Source organism: Diadema antillarum, unplaced genomic scaffold (genome assembly GCF_040938485.1).
Source record: "Diadema antillarum isolate AM-2024a unplaced genomic scaffold, OU_Dant_1.0 seq00000457_RagTag, whole genome shotgun sequence".
Lineage (NCBI taxonomy): Eukaryota > Metazoa > Echinodermata > Echinoidea > Diadematoida > Diadematidae > Diadema > Diadema antillarum.
In genome coordinates this window covers 826713-849550 of record NW_027271429.1, presented here as the reverse complement: position 1 = coordinate 849550, position 22838 = coordinate 826713, and the positions used below count along the sequence as shown (strand labels likewise).

The window sequence follows — 22838 nt, the reverse complement described above, 5'->3', positions numbered from 1 at the left end:
GACCGGGAAAATTGTGATTTTATGTTTCCGTATTAAATTAAGGTAGGCGACATCTGTATTTATGACAGCATTTGGTGTTATAATTCTTATGACGTTGTAGAGCAGTATGTTTCAATTTGTATTAGCAATAAAGTGTGATTCTCTTTGGCTTGATTTAACTTTATACAATGAACTGTAAATTTCATTTTTTCTCCTTATTTGGTGACTGTTCGTGCATTCCGACATTAATGCGCCAAATAAGTTATCGTGGCCGACAAGTTTTCCTACGAAAGGTTTAGGAAAATAATACTCACAACATAATTGTTTTCCAGTTTGCAATGTATGTAAACAATACATCATGGGTTTAAACAGCATTGTTTTACATTGAATGCTTATGATTTTTTGTTTCATTATTTTCCTTTCACTTAACTTTTTGTTACTACGTCCTAGATGGAAATGACAAACATACTTTGTGTGTTGTTGGCCTTTTTTCCCCTCCATCATATATTCGAGGTGACCTCCATGTTTGGTTAAATGTAAAACTTTATATGAGCGCCCTTCCCTCCAAGGTTAGTTGAAACTTGTTGAAACCCTGGGCACAGAGTTCTTCAGGTTTTTGTAGCGTTAAGTTGGGACGACGGACGGAAGACGGACGGATAAACGTCGCAGGTGGTCCCTTAGGGTGGGATTTCACGGAGCACGCGAACGATTTGCGAAGGACGCGAATGACAAAATCCAACATTCGGAAAAGTTTTTCTCCGAATGTTTTCCGACAATGAAGCCGAAAACTATTCTTGCGCAATTTGTGCGAAGTTTTCACGACGTATGTGCGAATGTCGTGTGTATCATTGCTAAAGTACAGCATGTTACGTACACGAAGAACACGCGACGGAAATGCGAACAACGAAGAATTTTAAACAATCATGGGAGAAAATGTACCCAAGGAGAGGTGGAAGCTGTCTTGAGTTGAATTTTTTTCTTTCCTCTATTTCTCCTTTCTTTTTCTCTTATTTCTCTATCGTGTGCTTGCCTCCATTTTTTTCCCTAGGACATATCTCCACTAGTAAAGCATTTGATCTTCTTCTTTTTTTGCAGTTCCTCCAACACACAATCTCTATAGTTCAAATGAAATTTTACATACTTTAGATCAATTTTAAGTGTATTCTGCGATTTTTTTTTATATCAAACATTTATTTCTCTTTGCTAGTCTTTAATTTCTTTTGTTACTGTAGTTGTTAATAATTCTTTGATGTTTAGATGTATGTTACGATTTTTATTTGTAGAAAACGTATAGGTCATACATCCCCCAATAAACGTGCGCTAAACGTTCGCGAGAGTGTCTCAAAAGGTACGTGAACAGTTTGCGATTACGTCGTAAAATGATCGGAAAAACTTCGCACATTTCGCGTAACATACGCGAGACATTCTCCAAAGTTTCGGAGTCTGTTTGGGGTTTCACGAACATTTTGCGAACATCGCGCGTGTCTTGCGAAGGTCTTGCGCATATGACGAGGCTTTAAAGACACTTTCGAGAACAATTCACGAGCAAATCACGACCAAGTGTGCGGAAAAGGTTCGCAAAAGATTTCAAACTTTTTTGAAATTCTTGCCGAAGTAAAAACGACATTCGCGAACAACTGACGACGCTTCCGAACCCTCACGTTCGTTTGGCGAACTTTTGCAGACTAAATTACGAATGCTGGATTTTGCCATTCGCGTCCTTCGCAAATCGTTCGCGTGCTCCGTGAAATCCCACCCTTACTCTCCCTTCACGTCCGTTGGAAAAAAAAAGAAACACAAACAAACAGACGCAAACGCATGCATGCACATATACATGCATACATGCGCACATACATGCATGCATGCGCACATAGCCTACATCATGTATACATATATACACATCGATTATACACGCGCATACAGAGAGAGAGAGAGGAGAGAGAGAGAGAGAAAGAAAGAGAGAACCCCGCCATCAACACAAAGACTCAACCAAACATCACACCATACCACAGGCCATGTGAATCCCTTCACATACACACCACAAATCCACCCTCACAGAAAGACCACTGCACATGGCATACAACACCATATACACTGCACACATGCAATCAAAACACAGACAAACAAACCACCATACATGCACACAATGGTAATGACAACTTTTTACGTTTTTTTTTAATTTTCCCATGTTAACCAAATATACATACTCCACACATATTATCGTACTCCTAACACACACCCCCAGCTGTGCGCACATACATACTCACCTACACACCATACACAACACATACAACACACACACACGCACTTCACATTTATCAGTTAAAGTCCAACCCCACCTTAAGCATACCTAAGGAATACCAATCCCATGCACCTAACAATTCGTAGTACATCTTGATAGTAGTATTATCTTCTGCAGCTTGAAGATAACGACCTACGACAGTTTGTGCAGCTACCATCATTTTGCTTATTTCACAAACTGTCGCCATTGAGGTCAGAAATTGGAAACTGCACCAGCAGCACAATTTTTCGCCAGGCAACAAATTGTGCAGAGGTAACAATCTGTGCCGTCCCTCCCTGCACAAATTGTCGCCCTGTGTCGCTAGGGACACTTTGTGCCGCAACTCGTGTCTATCTCTTCACGGTTTTGAGTCCCCTTACAGGTACTTCTGGAAACCAATGAGTATTACATTCAGTTGACTGGTTGTATAGTGGAGCAAGTTGAGTTCTTATAAGTAGGACGGAAGAGCCTTCCTCCACACTTTGAAATGGGGAGGATGCGGGGGATACCCACTTCGTCCTTATTGTTGTTTACAAATGACTTATCATATCAACAACCGTTTTAATCTCAGGGAAATAATTAACCGCTCCAAGCATAACAACGATTCCTCGTGGCATATTCCACTCTATGAGAATGACAAAGCTTCCGATGTTCACTGGGACGCTACGTTATACACAGCATATTGCACAAGGAAATAAGCCCGCTCCAAACTTTCCGACACCGATTCCCGCTACGCAAACATCACGCAAACATCACGCTACTTGACGAACATGACAAACAGGGCATACACATTACAAACATTATTTTGAATACCAGTGGCATTTCAACGTCTGCTGAATATGAAATATCTGATGCAGTCTCCCGTGAAATAACAATGTGAACGTTATGATATACGCCACTTTGTTTGGGTTGCGCCATAACGGAACAGAGCAAGTGGGTGCGTCTGCACTCCCCTTGCCTATTTTTTTTTCTACATACGAAACCCTTCTGTCTTTATAAGCTACATTGCCTGGGTGTTCTCGACGATTGCACTTTGCTGAAAACTGCGATTGACTTTATTCTAACTCGAAAGTGTCAGCCGTAGACTAATTATGATGGAGAGAAGATACGCCCTCGTTCTGCTACTAACATTGACTACTTCTGTGTTTTCTGGCACTGCTGCAGAAGGTAAGTGTAACTTCAAATCTATGAAACTCAATGCATTTGTTGATCTTTGTCGGGACTTGATCTGTGAAATGATGTCACTGAAAGGTATGTTTAAAACGAAAGCCAACCTGAATATCTTCGAAATAGTATGAATGAGCATGAAATAATACTATGTTGCATTTGGAGTATGAAATTTAATAAATTCAGGACTTCATTGGATAGGGTGCTTGACTTGCGGAAAAAAAACCCCACTCATTACATAAAATCGATGTCATTTTCGTTGTCATACACTTTTAAAATAGTTGCCCCCCCCCCCCAAAAAAAAAAGCCCAATTTTTAACCAACACTGGGCACCATGCTGTCCACACAGTTAAAATCTGCCCAACTGATGTTGGGTAATGAGTTTGCTATGTGGTTGGGCAAATTAAATTGCCTATCAGCTGTTGACCAATCAAACTTTACCCAATTTTGCAATTTCCCAACCGTTGGTTATATTTGGAGTTGGGTAATTATTTGCCAACCAATTTTACCCAAATAGATATTGCCCTACTTCCATTCGTCCAACTGTTTAGTAAGTTGCATTTTGGTTGATCAAAAATTTGTGTTGAATTTACTTGATGTATGGGTGTTTACCAGAACATGTGAATGTCAAGACATTGTTCATATTATTATCTAACCTATAATAAACCTATACAGCTATACAGCTATACAGCTATATACCAACAAGTGAAACAGGCTTTGGCTATATCCTAGACATATTTATTACCAGGGATATTTCATTTACATATATACGGTCATTTAGTTGTAATGCTTTTAGTCATGGTTACCATGTAGATCACACTTTTATTGTAAAGATATGAAAATACCTCATCAAAGGTACAAGTTAAAATTGTGAATATCACGGCAATAATATTCAATAAATTTATAATACATTTCAGACTTTTCAGAGTTTATTGACATCATAAAAAACATTAAATTTAACAATATTTTATCTTTTTCACGAAGAGAATATTTGAATAACTTATGAATATTCATGAGCAAAATCAAATCAAAACAAAACAAAACACAGTAGAAACCAATAGAAACCAACTGGTGTCAGGGAGGTGAGCCACCTCCCTGCTGTTATCAACTGGCATCAAAATTTCAATGTTTTAATCACTGGGAAATGAAGTGGTCGGCAAGTCCAGTCAGGTATATGGGTTTCAAAGTGTGTCATCTAACTATTTGCCCACAAACCGACACACACACGCACGTACATACACACACTCACCCAAACACACACAAAACACAAACTAGCAATATTGTATAGGAGTATGCTGTAGTTTGTTCGCACAGACAGATACTTCCACAATGTTGATTTTTTTTAACCCCTCTGGTGTTGACGGAATAAAGGGAAACGTAAGAAAATTATGTCAATAGGGCCTATACGTCCACAATGTAGTTCTTGCTTTTTTAATATATACATTATAATAATGTATATAATGACAATACCGTGCCTGTGTGTTGTCCCCCGTCCCCCCCCCCCCCCCCATTCCTAAAACCGAGAACCCCCTACAGTAATTCTTGGCACACCCTACAAAATCGTAAGGTTCGGCCATCGTCCCATACGTAGGCCTATACCACACACACACTCACACATACACACACACACACACACACACACACACACACACAAACACACGCACCCACACACCGTCAAATACATAGACACATACACGCGGTGTACCCGCACAATTTTTTTTTTTACTTGTCCATGAAAATTTACCAACTTAGAAAGGAACGTAACAAAATTACCCAAGTAACGGTAAGAAATACCTAGGCTTAATGTGCAAAATAATGTTGGTAAATTATATAGGGCGAATTTCTGCCCAAATGTCAGTTGCCCAACAAAAAATTCCCGACACGCAAAGGGAATGCGTCACTTACACAACGGCAGGGCAAAAAGTACCCAACTCTCCATTACCAATTCTGTTGGTAAATATTCGCCCAATATTGAAGTTAACATAATTGCCCGATGTTGGTTTAATCACGTAAATGCTCAATTGGGTGATAATTGCCCAGAATAATGATTTTTTTTTTTTGCCAACCAACAATCACCCAACTAAATTCACCCAACATTGTAAGAGTGTAGGGATAGCCTAACAATCCGGGTGCTAACAGATGAGACAAGTGCGAATGAACCTTATGTGTAGATGCAGCGTGTATAATGATGAAATTAGTATCAGTTTGATCCCCACTCACCTCATTGAAAACTTTGTTGAGAGTGTTTCAATTTTATCAACAGTTTAGATAGCAATTTTACACGAGGATGGGGTTGCAGAAAACAGTGAAACATGTCATTGAATTGTTGTCGTGAAATGTGTCGGTTACAGGGTTTGTATGTGAATTGAGAGAGTCAGCAAAATTATTACACAGTATTAGAGTGTAAGGCACTGCCCCAGAAAAAGACCATCGTACTATTCAAACCATTTGAGACCACATGCGTGTAATGCAACATTATATGCTATTTTTTGTTGACTTTTTTTTTATACAATGGTCATTGCATAATTATGTGGCCACAAGAATGAAACACGCGTCATATACTTTAAAATAATGTCTATCATTGATCTTAACTGAACATAACTTACACTTTTCTACAGAATGTCTTTCGGAAATTTTATAAGCAATAATTATGGACAAATGTATGTTGCGATCATTTTTTAGAAATGTGCATTGAAATGTATTCTGTAAATCATAATAACTGTGATTGACATATGACATATCGACTAAATCTTGGTTTGGATTTTTTGTAATGAGCTTATCAAAGTCATCTGAAAGAAAATATCCCCCCCCCCTCCAAAAAAAAAAAAAAATATATATATATGTATATATATCGCCCGTATGATTGCTATGCTTGTTTCGCCACTAAAAAGGGTCGTTGACGGTATTGAGATCAACATAAATCAACTTGCATTTGCGCTGCACAAGGTCCTTTACGGTGTGCATGCCTTTGTGAGACATCATACAGAATTCGACGTGCGTTTATACACGCAGGCACCGACGGCATGTGCACCCTGTATTCAACCATTGTGACACTGTGTGCCATTATACCTAGCACTTTAGACGACACTGAAGCGGCTAGAAGTATAAAGGATGCAGCCGCGTATGAAATGGAAAAATCCATCGGGAACTTTGAACCTTGATGGCTTTATGCCAAAAGAAAAAAGTCTTAATAATATGTGGAGCAATATATGGGATACATTATAGAAGAATGCAGGAAATCTCTACTCACAAACCAAAATGCTATTGCAAATCGCATGATAATAAACTTGATTTGGAAGATTCTAGAAAAATCATTGGGCCTTAGAAATTTGTGGCAAGTACGCCTAACATAAGTAGGTATCGGACTGAGTTGTAGTCAGTAGATGTCAGTAGTGTGTGTGTGTGTGTGTGTGTGTGTGTGCGTGTGTGTTTGTGTGTGTGTGTGTGGTGTTTCCTCTAAAATTCAAAACATGGTCTGGTTACATTGTTTTGGGTAGATGCTCAAAGATTACCTCCTGCTTTCTTATGTTTTTGTATCCTTTTACTTTAATTAAGACCCGGTAGCGTTGGGATATCATGAAGTGGGAAGACTGGTCCGTCTCTGAAATGATAATCTAACGTAGGTCAATAAGGTCGTATTCATCCAGGGTAGCCTCGTCAGTATTGCCACTGCTCTGCCAGAGGGCCCTGCCATTTTTATTCCCCTTGTATTGTTGTCAGATAAACGTTTATAAACCTGTGTCGAGAGGGATAATGTGGATAAAAAAGCATGTCTAAAAGGAAGTAAGCACTGAGCGGGATTCGAACTCGGGTCCTCCGATCGGGAGTCGGGAGCCTTATCCACTATGCCACAGCGCATCCACTATATTAGAGAATCTCCGTATTAGAAAGTGTTGTTTACATTTTTGATAACTTATGTCTATGTTAAGTATACAGACACAGCCGAAGATTCTCGATTGGAGTCGATAGTTATTGAAAAAGCATACGCATTCATAGACATGTTATTCGCTGACATGTAGATGGCACGCGTTATTCTTGAGAAGAGGAAGTGTCTGGGGTATAAATTGTTTGGGCCCACCCTCAAAGTATTGTCTGTCAGACTGGCAATCATTGCGTGGGCATGCTATAACGTCGAAACTCAGACTTCGCTTCTTTTTTTCCAGCCGCGCTATTAAGATTCTGTCGTTTTTTTTTTTTTTTTTTTTTTTTTTTAGTACGTCAAAAGACTACAGCCTTTTTAAGCAACAATTCGAAAGCGTATACGGTTCCTAAAACCGTTCAAATGGTGAGCTGCCATTTTGTGTATGAAGGCTATCCGCAAAACGCGAGACATAAAAAAATGCAAGAAAAATCATGCGTAGTTACAATTTTCCACTTAATTTCCATACACAGTAAAAAAGAAATTCACGATAACATACCTCTTCTGGAGAGCAGGGTAAATGGTAATACCCTTGACAAATACACGCAACGATTAGAGGGATTTATGCACTCTTAACACATTAAAACAAAATGTTGACAACCATCCTTTTGAACATTATAGGTATGCACCCTCCCCAGCTGTATACCAATTCAATTCAATTCTAACTTTATTTTCACATTTTCAACAGAATGCACATACAATAATTCAAAAGTTTGACATGTACATATTTTGTACATTGATACACACGTCGATACACACGTAGCAGCGAATAACATGTTCATGTCTGTGATCATTACAAAATGAGCTATGATTCATACTGTAATATATCAATACATTCTGTGGAAAAAAAAATGAGGTACCCACTCAAAACACTATGTGGATACCTCATAAGGAAGAGAAAAAAAGTGCAGGAAAAGAGGGAAGAGCGAACAAAAAACAAATGAAATAAAAGGTGGAAAAAAGAAAACCAAATCTAGAGAGAAAAACATGAGACAGACAAAACTACATCGGTTTGAGGCCAAAGCCAACATAGCCGATGAGCCATGGCAGGACAGTATACCGTATGAAGCGAAGAATGAGCTGAGTCAAAGAGAAAACACTTATGCTGCCAGAGAACAGTCAGTCGTCACTGCGTGCGAATCTCGCACAGAGCGCGGAGGACGTATGCACGCTCGGAGCGGTCATGAATACATAATTAGCTGTGCAGTGTTCTTTTTAAACTATCGTTGTGCAGCCCCAGCATAACATTTACAGCTCATTTTTACATTAAATGGAAGAAGAAAGCTCAAGGTCTAATTTAATGACAATGATTTGATAATATTAGAAAGGGAATTAGGGTAAAAATATGAGTAATTTCACGCGTTGAAAATATGAAATTTAAACCCGAAAGAAGTGGGTCAAATACGTTCTTAACCACCTTGCATCTCTTTCAAACTAAATAAGTACGATACTTGATTATCTTATTTTCAAAATATGGAAAAATCAAGTCACTCTATCTTTTATACCTCATGGGATCCAGCAAATTACAACAGTATGTCACACCTTCGTACAATGCTGGATCGTGATTGGTCAGAAACGACGGTTGCATGACGTCATCACATCGTCTGCTACTGTGTTTTTTTTTTTTACTTCCTGTGTCGGGTCTCGAAGACTGAAACTCGGCTTAAACGTGTATAGAATAGGTTTATTCTGTCATATTCTGTCAAAATTTCGTAGATAGTTATTAAAGGATTCGTTATCGCCACTTTGTGTTCGTATGGATTTGTCATTTGTTTGACTACTTGCAGATACGAGCACGTCAGCAATTTCACACGTTGTAAAAAAAAAACAAACAAACAAACACTTGAGTTTAGTCCCGTATACTAATATTTGTGTTACGATGTTTCTCATGCCTTTTCTTTTCTGAAATGTTCCATTGTGATTTTCTTTTCATGTTTAGTTTCACATCAAGTTGTCTTGCAAGTTACGGTTTAATAATTAAAATAACCTTGTGTCTGGTTTTTTTTTTCCTTGGACATTCTCACTCCTTAAAATTATATTTTTGGTTTTGGTGATATGTCCGCTAGCAGATTATGATTTATCCATTTATCTTTTATTTTAATTGTTGTTTTTTTTTTTAACTGGAACTTGGAAGCTGCAGCTGGGGACTACTGGTGATTTGCATTAATGTTAATCTTGAATAATCTGATGAACTATTATTCATGCCACATGTTTTTATCATTATTATCATCATTATTATTTTAGAGCACGAAGGCCTGGACTCATGAAGCATGCAGTTTCGTTTTCTTCTAAGGGTGATTATTCAAAATGTTAATTCCCCCCTTTTTTTTTGGGGGGGGGGGGGGGGACTCCCGATTCCACAGAAGACTCTCTGGAAATGAACAATTATGAACCAGCATAGAATCAGAAGCATGTCATTAAACAGTCTCCCTGATAATTGCATTTCAATGTTGGCAGCTCTATATTATGAATGCGAACAAAATACTTTCAACGACACGCCAAGCTTCGCGCCATATGTAGGAAAAATCTTGACTTCGGCGATCGCAACTTCCGGTGCAAGTCTCTTTTTAGTCAGTTTTTGAACGAATTTTCAAGTAACTTACAGATATTGCATCTTTTCGATTTTTAAAACAAGTATCGGTACATGCTTCCTCCGCCGAATAAAAAAAAATAGAGTATGAAAAGTTTGATACCAGCCAGGATCCAGCAAAATAGAGGTTTATGTTTCGAATACATCAAAACTACGAGCAAAATATAAGGTAAATTTAACGAGAGATTAAACATTGAAAATATTTTTAAGTATGGACAAATTTTATATCAAAATGAAGAGTACGAAACGGGTAATTGGACTCACCCCACCATGTCGAAGTCGTATACACTAGCGCTAACTGCATGGCAACTGTATTGGAGCTTGTACAAAGTCTCGCAAAATCCCGTGAAAGCTCAAATTCGCGAGATGGTCATGCGCATCGAGTAAACACTGGCACACAGAACCTCATTATTCCTAATTTGCATACGGCGTGACGACTAACTGAGAAAACCTTTGAGAAATATGTACCATGTAGATAGGGTAGGTAAGTCTATTTGCATGACTTATAGTTTATTTTACAGTTGCTCTTTCAGAATCTGCCGTCAACCCAAAATTCATGTCTGGCGACTTTGTGTTGGTTTGTGTGATGGACGGTGACATATGTTTTGTTATGATCCCAATACAGTATTTGCAACTTACAATGTACCAGTGATAATGTTTCACTATAATTTGCATTTAGCAGCTTTGTATCAACTGTATGTGGGGGGGGGGGGGGTGGGGAGGGTAGGCGTATTGAGATCAGACCAGATGCCAATCTGAGAAGAGGAGTCATTCATAGTTTTAAACTTTAAAAGCACTAACGGAAAATGCTCTTTATACTTCTCCAGTCATTGTGTGGTCGATTTCTGCACACTTTTAAAGTTTGCACCTAGACTGGTAAAACTTATTGCATTTATACCCACGCAGGAATAACGTATTGTGTAGAGAATTGAAGATTATGTAATTTATTTCAAAACACTGATGTACCACTTGTCTCCAGTTATTGATTTTGCAGAAATACAAAATGTACATGTACGTGGTGGTGGTGGTGGTGTTTAAAAACTGTTGCCAAATGTGGTGAACAAAATTAAAATGGTGAACAAAATTAAATGCTAACAACATATGTGACCCTGCACCTCAAAACAAACAAAAAGTCGCCAGACATGAATTTTTAGTTAAGACCATATTCTGAAAGAGCAGACTTTAAGCTTTAAAATGATGTATAACTCAAATCAAATGGACTCTCCTAACCTATCTAAATACTGGAAAGAAAGCACAAACTCAGGAAAAGTGTGAACTGAGAAAAGAGGCTCTGAGATACAGTGTCTATTCAAGCGCTTAATCTGTACCAAACCATGCTGGCTGTGCGATGAATGGGACAAAAAACAGGAAGTAAACCACCAGAGTAACAACAATGGAGGGATTATCAGATTAAACTGAAATTAAGCATGCCTCATTAACACATTCTGTCCATAATTAATGCCAACTTTCAAAGCAGTAGCACTATCCTTTCAAAAGTTATTAGAGTTGAAAGTGAAGAGTGTGGACAAGGTTTTTCAGAAATGAAGAAGGGATTCTAAAGCTACACCTAATCACACTATTCTACCAAAAATGCTCGAGATAAACTGCTAAAAAAACACACGTTCCTGCCCGTTTTATGATACCAAATTTTAGCATAATGTAAAAGTAGACCCGCTCTTTCAGAAAATATGAAAAAGTCAAGTTCGGCTAGGTTGACCCATTTCACTTATTATCAGTCCTCACGCAAAATCAGTGTGTGCGACTTTATGTTCGTTTTGAGGTGCACGGTCACATATTGTCATAGGTTATAGGACAGCAAATTCAAACCTCAGCTTTAGGCCTGCATTGTATATAGTTTACTGTAATGAATATATGGCTCTGCTTCTAAAAAAGTGTAAATTTTTTATTGATTCCTAATGTTGGTTATTTTAGATCATGGTTGAGGAATTTTGTTCATTCATGTTTGTGAAACTGTGTGGGTGTGGTATTCTAGCTCTTTTCCAATTGGGATTCTTGTTATCCTTCACATTATAAAACAATGTGTTCTTTTTTAGGGGCGTCACCAGCTTTTTTTCAAGGGGGGTGCATTTTGACAGTAAAATGTAAACCGTGAGATTTTTTTTTTTAATTTGATTTATTGTCTCCTGTGTTGTCATCATGTACATTTACACATACTCTATATATTGTACATAATACATGTGATTGTATACATGCACGAATCTTTCGCTATGAAGGACTATTCGGGGGTACATTATGTGACGGCGATGATCTATTTCGCTCCTTCAGTGCGGAGAGATGTGGGAGGGGAATACCCCCTCCCACGGTAGGAACTTTTCGTAAAAACAAGAGTGTAAAAGTCGCGCTTATAGAGCATAGTAAAAATAAATATACTATGAAGGACTATTACGGGGGTGCATTTTATGTGACGGTGTGGTGTGAGATCCTCGGCGAGGGAGCGAAGCAACCGAGCGGGAGAGGGTGTAGGAGGGGGATACCCTCCCACAGAGGGACTTTTTGTGAAAAGAAAAAACGAGAGAATTGCATAACAATTAAATGCAAGCGAGCGGAGCGAGCGAGCTTGAAAATTTTGATATTTTACAATCCCAAACTGTGGTTTGTAGCTATAATTTTTCGCTTTGGAAATGAAGGGGGCGCACCGGGCGCAACTGCTGGCAATTACTGGCAGCAACATGAGGATAATGGCATAACGATTAAATGCGAGCGAGCGAGTTGAAAATTTTGACATTTTACAGTCCCAAAACTGCCGTTTTTAGCTCTATCTTTTCGCTTTGGAGATTAAAGGGGGGGGGGGGGGATGGCGCACCGGGCGCAACTGCCGGCAATCACTGGCAGCAACGTAAGGAGAATGGCACAACGATAAATGCGAGCCAGCGAAGCGAGCGAGCTCGAAAATTTCGGCATTTTACAGTAAACTAAAAATGTTTTTAGCTACATCTTTTCGCTTTGAAAATTAAGGGGGGGGGGGCCTTACCGGGCGCAACTGCTGGCAATTACTGGCAGTAACATCAGGAGGATGGCAAAGCGATTAAATGCGAGCGAGCTTAAACATTTTGACATTCTACAGGCAAAAAATTACCGTTTGTAGCTATATTTTTTCTCTTTGGAAATTAGGCAGGGCGCACGGGGAGCAACTGCTGGCAATTACTGTCAATAACATCAGGAGAATGGCATTAAAATTAATTGCGAGCGAGCGGAACGAATGAGCTTGAAAATTTTGACACATTAAAAAAACTGCCGTTTGTAGCTATATTTTTTCGTTTTTGAAATTAAGGGGGGCGCGCACCGGGCGCAACTCCTGGCAATTACTGGCAGCAACAACAGGAAAATGGCATAACGATTATATCGTCTGTATCACTTCAGTCAATTAATTTTCCTTACAACGTTTTTGTTGCCCCAAGGTTCCACAATTATGTTTTCTCAATTTACTTTTTTTTAAATTATGCAACCTTATTCTATGTTACCCAAGAAAGTGAAATGTTTATGTTCTTTTCGAAAAATGAAATAAAGTTTGAATTGAATTGAATTGAATTGATTAAAATGACAGGTTTGACATTTTACGGTCTAAAAACTAAAAACTGCCGTTTGTGTATACCTATTCCTTTTCGCTTTGTAAATTAAGGAGGGGGGCGCACCGGGTGCAACTGCTGGCAATCTAATACTGGCAGCAACATCAGGAGAATGGCATATATAGCGATTAGATACGAGCGAGCGGAGCGAGCGAGCGTGAAAATTTTGACATTTTACAGTACAAAAACTGCCGTTTGTAGCTTTGATTTTTCGCTTTGGAAATTAAGGGGGGGGGGGGGGGGCGGTGCGCCACTGGTAGTCAAGGATGTCGGTTTATGTTCATGATTGGGGGAGGCATGACCAGCGAGGGGGCGTCGAAGTGACCAAACGGGGGAAGGATGTCCAAAATCTGCACTTTGTATAGAGCATCCCCTAATTGTTTGTGTTTGTGTGTGTATGTGTTTTATACATGGAAAATTTGGGAAATAGCCCAGGTCAAGTCTTATTATTGGCAATGCAAGGCATTTTGGTATAGACTATAGTATGTAAAGCAACACTCAGTGATCTAGCTTTGATACAACGAAGTGTAAGTTACTGAGGTGTACATTTTACATCACATTGAGCAACATTGCAACGACTCTTTGCTGTTCGGATGTTCTGAGTACACCACGGTGTGGGCGGGGTATCCCCCTCCCACGCGACGGAGCTTTTGCATTTTCTGAATTGATAATCCGTTGCACAATGAATGAAATATATCTTACGTATATACAGTACGGTCGATAGTAAACACTGTATGTATAGCATCAGTGCTGCCAGAGCCGGGGTGCGATTGTTTTTGATTTTTGTTTTTGTTTTTGTTTTGTTTTGTTTTGTTTTGGGTTTTTTTTTTCCTCCTGGTGCAAAATAAAAAAAAAAATAAGAAGAAAAATAAAAAAAGAACAATTATTTAGCGTCTGGCGTTGAGGCCGCTCGCAGACTGAAGGTTTTGTTTTTTTTTTTTTTTTTTTTTTTTAGGTTCTGAAGGGGGGTGCGTTTGCACCCAGCGCACCCCCTGGTGACGCCCTGTTTTTTGTGTTGTTTTTTTTTTTTCGTAGGACATGCTGCAAATTGTCAGAGGTCATGATTAACCTGAATTTATACTCTTCTTGTATTTGCAGTTGTATAGATGTGTCTATGGTGCTTTCAAATTGCAGAACAAAAAGAAAAGGTCACTCGTATACAAAGATAAGTTAATTCAAGCACTCGATGTTATAAATGTGAAGTAAAGTGAAGAAGTGTAAAGCTTATCCTCTCCCAAGTATCATACCAGTAATATAATGTATGTGTTCTGTGACAATACCAAAGGTCCTGTTTAATGGAATTGTTTTCCTGCCCTTTGTAGTTGCTTTTAAGACAAATATGCTTTAAAAGAAAAAAAAAAAAACAACACCAAACAAACTAGCAAGTATGCGGAAAACGTTCCTCATACTACTAATAAGTAATGTACTTGACTTCTGCATATCTGAAGACAGACACAATTACTGTACCTCATCCATGCAGGAATTATTTCATAGAGAATTAGAAATTTTGTTATGTATTTCAAAAGCCTGATGCATCTCTTGCTATTTCATATCATCTGTACAGAGATGTGTGATGGTGTTTCAAGAACTGCTCGGTACACAAATGACAAATATTGTGGAAAAAAGAAATTAGTGAACAAATGAAAATATTTTGTTAAGATTATTTGACAGATTATAACATGACAAATACAAACCTCACCTATAGATTGTAAAAGTTAAGGTGAATAAATACATTTCTGCGAATTTCTGAAAGAGCAAATTTCTATGGTTTTCAGTTATTGAGTAATGTTTCATGAAAAAATATTGGTGAATTTCATGTACATGTATTCATGCTTGTGAAACTGTGTGTGCATGGGTGTGTTTTCTTTACTCTTTTTTTCTCCAGTGTCAACGATAATGTATGACATGCTCATGTGTTGCTGATATGTATGTTTTGTACGTATGTTTGACTGATGAGTTTTGACAAATTAGTTTGTGATCACAGTTTCAATGCAGATAGGTACAAAATAATGTACTTTTAAAAATGGACCCAGTGAAGCACCTTACCAGCACTGCGTGTGAAACACACCAAAAATACACAGACATCAATTCACATTTACATTCAAAGGAAAAACTAGATATATCGCTACGGCGACTGATATGCCTCCGCCATAATGCATGGTTCTCCTAATAGGTCTAGTACAATGTCTTGACAATGTGTGATGACAGTTTCACACAATTGTCAAAATATTAAAAACTGATGATTTTTACTTGACTTTTGACCCTTTTATAAGTTTATGCATTGAGTAATTTTCAAAGTATTGAGAAAAAGTATAATTTCAGTATCAAATGGGAAAATAGCATTATCTAAACCTGGCCTTTGACCTTTGACCTCACAGTTCCAAAGAGAATCACTATTAGGTTGAACATGCATAAATATGTAAGTTTCATGATGATACCTTGAGTTACTTTTGAGATATGGAGGAAAAAGTGCAATTCAGCACTTTCACTTGACCTTTGACCTTTTGGCAAGAAACTTCCCACAGAATATATATTGGGTAATACATGTATACATCAACTTAAAAAAAAACCCTTCAGGCATTGCATAAATATAAGGAAAGTAGTGATATTTTGAGGAGTTGACCTTGACCTTTGACCCCCTGACCTTTGAACCATGACCCCCAACTTCCCTATATAATCACTGCCCATTGGAACAAGCATATATACTAAGTTCCATGAAGATACCTTGCACCATTTGCGAGATATGGAGAAAAACATGAATTTTCAACCTTTTTTTCACAACATTACCTGTGACCTTTGACCTTTGACCCCGTGACCCTAAAATCCAAACAAAGTATTATCCCCCAGGATATATCCTCATACCAAGTTTGATGTAAAACCACCACTCGGTTCTTGAGATATCGACAAAAACAAAACGGGACGGACGTACGTACGGACGGACGGACGACCCGAAGACATAATGCCTCCGGCCACTTCGTTGGCGAAGGCATAAAAAAAAAAAAGGTTCTTTTGAGCACCATTAAATGGTTCTCAGCACTGTCACAATAGCCACACCTTTTTGGAGCCTGTGAGAACCTTTTTAGATGGTGCCTGTCAGCACCTTTTAACATTGGTGCCCATTAGAACCTTTTCCAATGAAATGGTTCTTATGAACACCTTTTGAAAAGAGTCAAAAAGGTGCCCATGGGCACCTTTCAAATGGTACTCACGAGCACCATTTCATCGGGAAAAAAGGTTCTAATGGGCACCTTCTGCAAAAGGTGCCGACAAGCACCATTTTAAAAAGGTTCTCACGAGCACCAAAAAGGGTGTCGTTATTTTGACAGTGCTGAGAACCATTTAATGGTGCTCAAAAGAACTTTTTTTTCTAAGAGTGTACAATGAACTTTCATTCGTGTTGTTTAGGGTCACCTAGTCCCGCTGCTTGATATCACTAATTGCGTGTTCAAATTGAACGACAAACTGAGTAGAAAATCATGATGTTTCAAAGCGTATGGCTATTCATGTTTAATGTTTCGTTCTAAAAGGCTGTGCACTCGTAAATGATTCAAATGCTTCAAGTGCTTCCCTATGAAAAATGGACTTCATGCAATATTCAAAATGCTCTCCTTATATTTCATAGATACAAGCTAGCGTATTCCTGTCAATTTCAAATGTGACCCTGCATCTCAAAACAAACAAAAAGTCGCCAGACATGAATTTTTAGGTAAGACCATATTCTGAAAGAGCAGACTTTAAGCTTTAAAATGATGTATAACTCAAATCAAATGGACTCTCTTAATCTATCTAAATATTGGAAAGAAAGCACAAACTCAGGAAAAGTGTGAACTGAGAAAAGAGGCTCTGAAGTACAGTGTCTATTCAAGCGCTTAAACTTTACCAAACCGTGCTGGTTGTGCGATGAATGGGACAAAAAGAGGAAGTAAACCTCCAGAGAAACAACAATGAAGGGATTATCAGATTAAACTGAAATTAGGCATGCCTCATTAACACATACTGTCCATAATCAATGCTAACTTTCAAAGCAGAAGCACTAACCTTTCAAAAGTTATTAGAGTTGAAAGTGAAAAATGTGGACAAGGCTTTTCAGAAATGAAAAGGGGATTCTGAAGACACACCTAATCACACTATTCTACCAATTAGTGTTCGAGATAAACTGCTAACAAAACACATTTTCCTGCCCATTTTATGACACCAAATTTTAGCATAATGTAAAAGAAGACCCGCTCTTTCAGAAAATATGAAAAAGTCAAGTCAAGGTTGACCCATTTTACTTATTTTCAGTCCTCACGCAAAATCAGTGTGTGCGACTTTATGTTCGTTTTGAGGTGCACGGTCATAAATGTTCCCTTATTTGTTTTTTATACAGTTTGTTTGTTTCTGTAAGTCATCATAATGATAATCTACCGATGACACAACTTAAAAAGTTGTCTTGTTCGACAAGGATATTATTGTTGCTGTTATTCTTGCTCTTTCTTGACTGTTGAGTATTTCTGGAATTAAATCCATCATCATGTCAAGAGATACATGCATTAATGAAATTTTAGCAGGGTTTACCCATGTTTAATTGATGTTCCACGTCCGACCATTCTGTGAGGCCGAAGATGGTTTCAAGCTAGGATTAATATACGTTCAGTCAGGTTTAGAGGGCGTGTTTCGAAACATTTATCTAATACTGAGAAATTAAAAAAAAAATGTAAAAAGAATATTAGAACTATATAGATTTTCACTTTAAAAAAAGAAACAATCCTGAACAGCAGATTCTCTCCTTTTCTGCGCGGTGTTGTATGGGATACTGTAGCAGGCTTTCAAGCGGGATAATGTAAAAGAGTAGGAATAAAGTAGGAACAAAATCTCTAAAAAAGTAGGAAAAAGTAGGGACATAAGAGGGAAAAAGTAGGGCATTAAAGAAAAAAAAGTAGGAATAAGTCAGGACATGTGCAGGCTTTTTGGAGTAGTTTTCGTCGATACTCACCAGAACTCTTGATGTTAAATGTACTTAATTTGTACTCACAACCCTGCTGCCTCAGCCTCACTTTTGCTCCTGGGAGAGCCTGGTAATTTTGAGCGATGATGAGAGCTGGTTGAGCACTGCCCCAAGTCTTAGGCTGCAATATCAGTGGGATCAATCACATCTGCACAGGAACAAAAGCTGAGGCTGGCAGCAGTCTTGTGGTTGATTGGTGTGTGTTATCCCTCTTTCATGCTGAAGAGGCTCTCCCCACCAGTAAGAATCTGCAACTAGAGTCTACTCATCATTTCTGAATATAAATTATTCAAGTAGCCTTGCACACTTTTTTTTGCGGGGTTTTTCACCAAAAAAGTAGGAAAAGGTAGGAAAAAGTAGGATTTTGAGCAAAAAAGTAGGAAAAGTAGGGACAGCAGTAAAAAAGTAGGAAAAAGTAGGAAAAGTAGGGCCACTTGAAAGCCTGCTGTAGTAGCTTTTCGGACCCACTCACATCGCGCCCAATGCACACGCCAGATATCATGCGTATGATACCTCTGCAGTGTGAGCTTTTTGCATGTGATCATTTCATTTCATCATTTCATCTCTGGTAGAGCTTGACTCTCTGAGCCGCCCATCCACACACAGCAGTGAGCTAACCCTGCTGGAAAGAAACCAGGGACCCACAATATAAGAAACACAGTGTAAACACAGTGGGGTATCTCTTCATACTGTTACATTCGGGCGTTTTAATAGTGTGAACACAATGTGAGTCATCGATTCACCAGGTGAAACAAAGCATTAGGAGCACTCCGTGAAAACCACACCACAGTGTGAAATCATCTTCACACTGTTAAATTCGAGCGTTTTTACATAGTCGACTAAAGGAACACACTGTGAACACTCTGTGAAAACACTTTGGGGCACTTTTGCCTCTCACTCCCTTTTCCATAAAACTGAGCAGCAGTAATCTATTCAAAAGTTGCGTAACAAAATCACTTGTAGTGGTAGGTTTGCAAACGTTGTGATGAAAAGATTTGACAATATTGTCGGCAAAGTTGAAAGAAACGCTTCATGTGCAGGTAAATATCCCTCACACTATATCAGACTCAACCAGTTATAATCAACAGGGAAGTGAGCGGGTCCAAGTTGACCCATTTTTTTTTTTTCGGTTGGAGTCGATAGCTAAACAAACGGGGTTTGCCTTTACAAACCAGCGATATCCACATTGCTCGCAGCCTATGACTGAGAGCATAAACTCTCCCTTATCTCATTTCTTGCAATGCATGTACAATTGAAACTAAAATGAAGCGCATTTCACACGTTACACATAGCTTAATGACTTAGCCTAATACGTCATCGTAACGAAGTGGTAAGAAAGAAGGTAAAGGGGGAAAAATTAAAGGAGAATTGTGAATTTGCTGTGAAAGTGATGGGTTTGTCATAAATGCCTTAACAAATACTCAAGGCTTGCACTTCGGGATCACTTGATTTAATTGGAAGGAGTTGATGAATACAGGAAGGAAAAAAGCCACAGGTGTTAAATCAAAAGTGTATAGTAAACTGAAACTGATAATCAGCGAGGAGAAAAGGTTCCCATTTTTAGGTCCTTTATTGTGCATGTAGAATACTGGCTTGAAGTGAATTCCAAATAACGGGACCAAAATGGTGAATCCATAATTGAATGGATGCCTGGGTCAATTTTCTAATTATGGTGGAATTTGTCTGTCGGGTCGTATAACTATGTACATTTTCGTTCAAACAACGCATTTAAGGCAAGGGGGAAGCTAGTGGGGAAATACCTATGTATCTGTTAAGGAAGCACCATGCATGACGTCGCAATATTCGTCGGCTGCGAGAATCCACTAAGAAAATGTTAGGGCTTAAAAAAAAAAAAAACATACCCCCCCCCCACCACCACCACCACCAAAAAGCAAAAAAAAAAACAAACAAACAAACAAACAAACAAAAAACAAAAACAAAAACATACACACACACACACACACACACACACAATCACACACCATCACAAAAACAACTTCAAGAAAACATGAAATAGAGGGCTAGATTTATCATCCACACTCACACATAATGGTATTTCCTTGATGTAGTACATTAGGGTACTATAATTACTTGAATGAGCAGGGTATTTGCGGCACACTGTATTTGAAGTCTGCAATAGCCAACCTTAGCACACAAGGAGTTGAAATAATCAGTGTGTGTTTTTTCACGCTTACATTATAACAAACTATTTAAAGTTGTTCTAATAACAGGCATTCGAGTAAAGACTGGCAAGCGAGTCAACGGGAGACCTCTTGTTTAATTGAGACTAATAACACCATTTCCATAAGCCCTGTGAACTTTTAATAAGAGGAGTGGTAAGATAATCAATAGTACTTATATTCCATGCCCGAATCTGTAACATTTCGAGACTTCTATATATATTTTGCGTCCTAACATATACATTGATTGTTTTCTTCGATATCACGCCTTTTCAGGAACCATCCCTTAGGATGTCTACGACCATGAAGTTATTTTAAATTTACATGCTCAGTACAACGCAGCTTCCGGCTGGACATATTACATGTCCATCCAGAGTTACAGCAATTTTGACCAAAACGACTAGAGCAAGAAGTATAATTTAGCCTGACTGAGTTTTGATACTTACAAAGACTAAATAATACACACAAACACACACACACACACACACACACACACACACACAAACACACAAACACACACGTACACATCAACAACAACACATTTCAGTCGGAACATTATGTTTATATCCATGAGGATACATCGATTTCATTTCCTGATATTTGGCTTGATACCAGCGTGGCACAAATACCTGCAGAAACACAGTTTTTTTTTCTTAGCATTACATCATTCCTGAACTGGTTATTCTAATAGAAGCTCTTATTTGTAATTATAATCTATGTTGTGATCATCCTCGGTAAGAACAGGGTGAGTTTTTATTCTTTTCACGCATTCGTCGTCATTTTTTTACACTTCTAGCATAATGATTTACGAATATAGACGAGAGAAGACTAAATATGTATGGGAGTTAAGTGTAACGTTTTCAGATAAGCACTAGACGTAGTGTTTAACAGAATTTTGGCGTCCAGTCATTACAGTTATCTGCCATTGACATTCTTCGCTCAGATGCCACTTCGGTCAGATTACAAGGATAATGCTGTATTCACGGCTTCTCTGAAAAACAGCCTTACCTATCTGATCGAGGGCATCTTATCCGTGATTAAGTAATATACAAACACACAAACAAACAAACAAACAAATGACTGGAAGAACTTCCGAAGAGCATACATTATTCATTCATTTTAACGGTGACACGCGTTCTTTACTCACTTTTCAATCGTCTAGCCTCAGCGGTAGGCACTGCCCCCAACGTTCGGGGATGGAAAGGGGAGGACATCCGACTGAGATGTGACATCCAGGAGGAGCCTCTCGCTGTGTTCTGGTCCAAGGAGAGTGAATCAGATCAGGAGCCGCTGACGATCAAGGCTGCTTTCTTTGGTGGAAACTTTGAGAGCAGGGGGGAACGGTTCGACATCGACAAAAACTTCAGCCTCGTCATTACCACCTTGGAGGTTGCTGATGAGGGTCTTTATCATTGTGACGTGGTGCTAACGAATCGCGATGACTTTACGAATTCTACTTTCTTGACGGTTGATTGTGAGATATGTATTGTTTTTATCACACTCTTTGCAGAGGCGTGGATTTTTCAAGGGAAGGAGTTGAATGAAAATTTCAAGCCAGAAATGAGAACCGTCATACAATACTTGCCGATAAAATTTCAACAAAGATACCCACGCCCCCCCCCCCCCCACCAATCCATCTCACTCTTGCCTATCTGAACAACTATGACAATAACTTTCGGTTATTCGAGTATTTCGGTTAGACATATGGGTAATCAAATGATTTAAGTGTAAAACAACGGTGCACAATTTACTGTAGTTCTCTATTCGTAATTAAGGTTGCTAAATTCGCTCTTACGGTATATTAATATGCAAAGGAGCAGGTCAGAGAAATAAGTGATCGGTGAGTTAATTTCATGAATCAATAATGGAACTTTCGTCTCATGCGGAGTAGGTGATGTTCTTTTTGGAAAACGCAAATGTGTTTTATGTTTACTGTCTTGTTTTTCTGTCCTCTCCACCAACGAAGGAGGGCATGAATGACTGATGTAGTCCTCAAAACAGAAACGAAATTCAATACGCCAAAAAATGATGCGAAATACATTATTTTCTTGCCTGTAATGCAATCCATTCTACACCATAGTGACGACTGCAAAACACACAATAATATGTTACATCGAAGAGAACAATCTCACACCATGTGTAGGTAAA

The 22838-nt window shown here is 38.6% G+C and overlaps 1 protein-coding gene across 1 annotated transcript in view; it reads left to right on the top strand.

The window, feature by feature from the left end:
* Window positions 1–3164: 3164 nt before the first annotated feature.
* The window catches only part of LOC139732960 (uncharacterized), a 480027-nt gene continuing 460353 nt past the window's right edge, over window positions 3165–22838 (top strand). Inside the window, exons 1-2 of the mRNA XM_071643795.1 lie at window positions 3165–3427; window positions 21853–22164. Of these exons, the coding sequence (XP_071499896.1) occupies window positions 3352–3427; window positions 21853–22164 (388 nt within the window). The 5' untranslated portion in view covers window positions 3165–3351. The remainder of the gene's footprint in view (window positions 3428–21852; window positions 22165–22838) is intronic.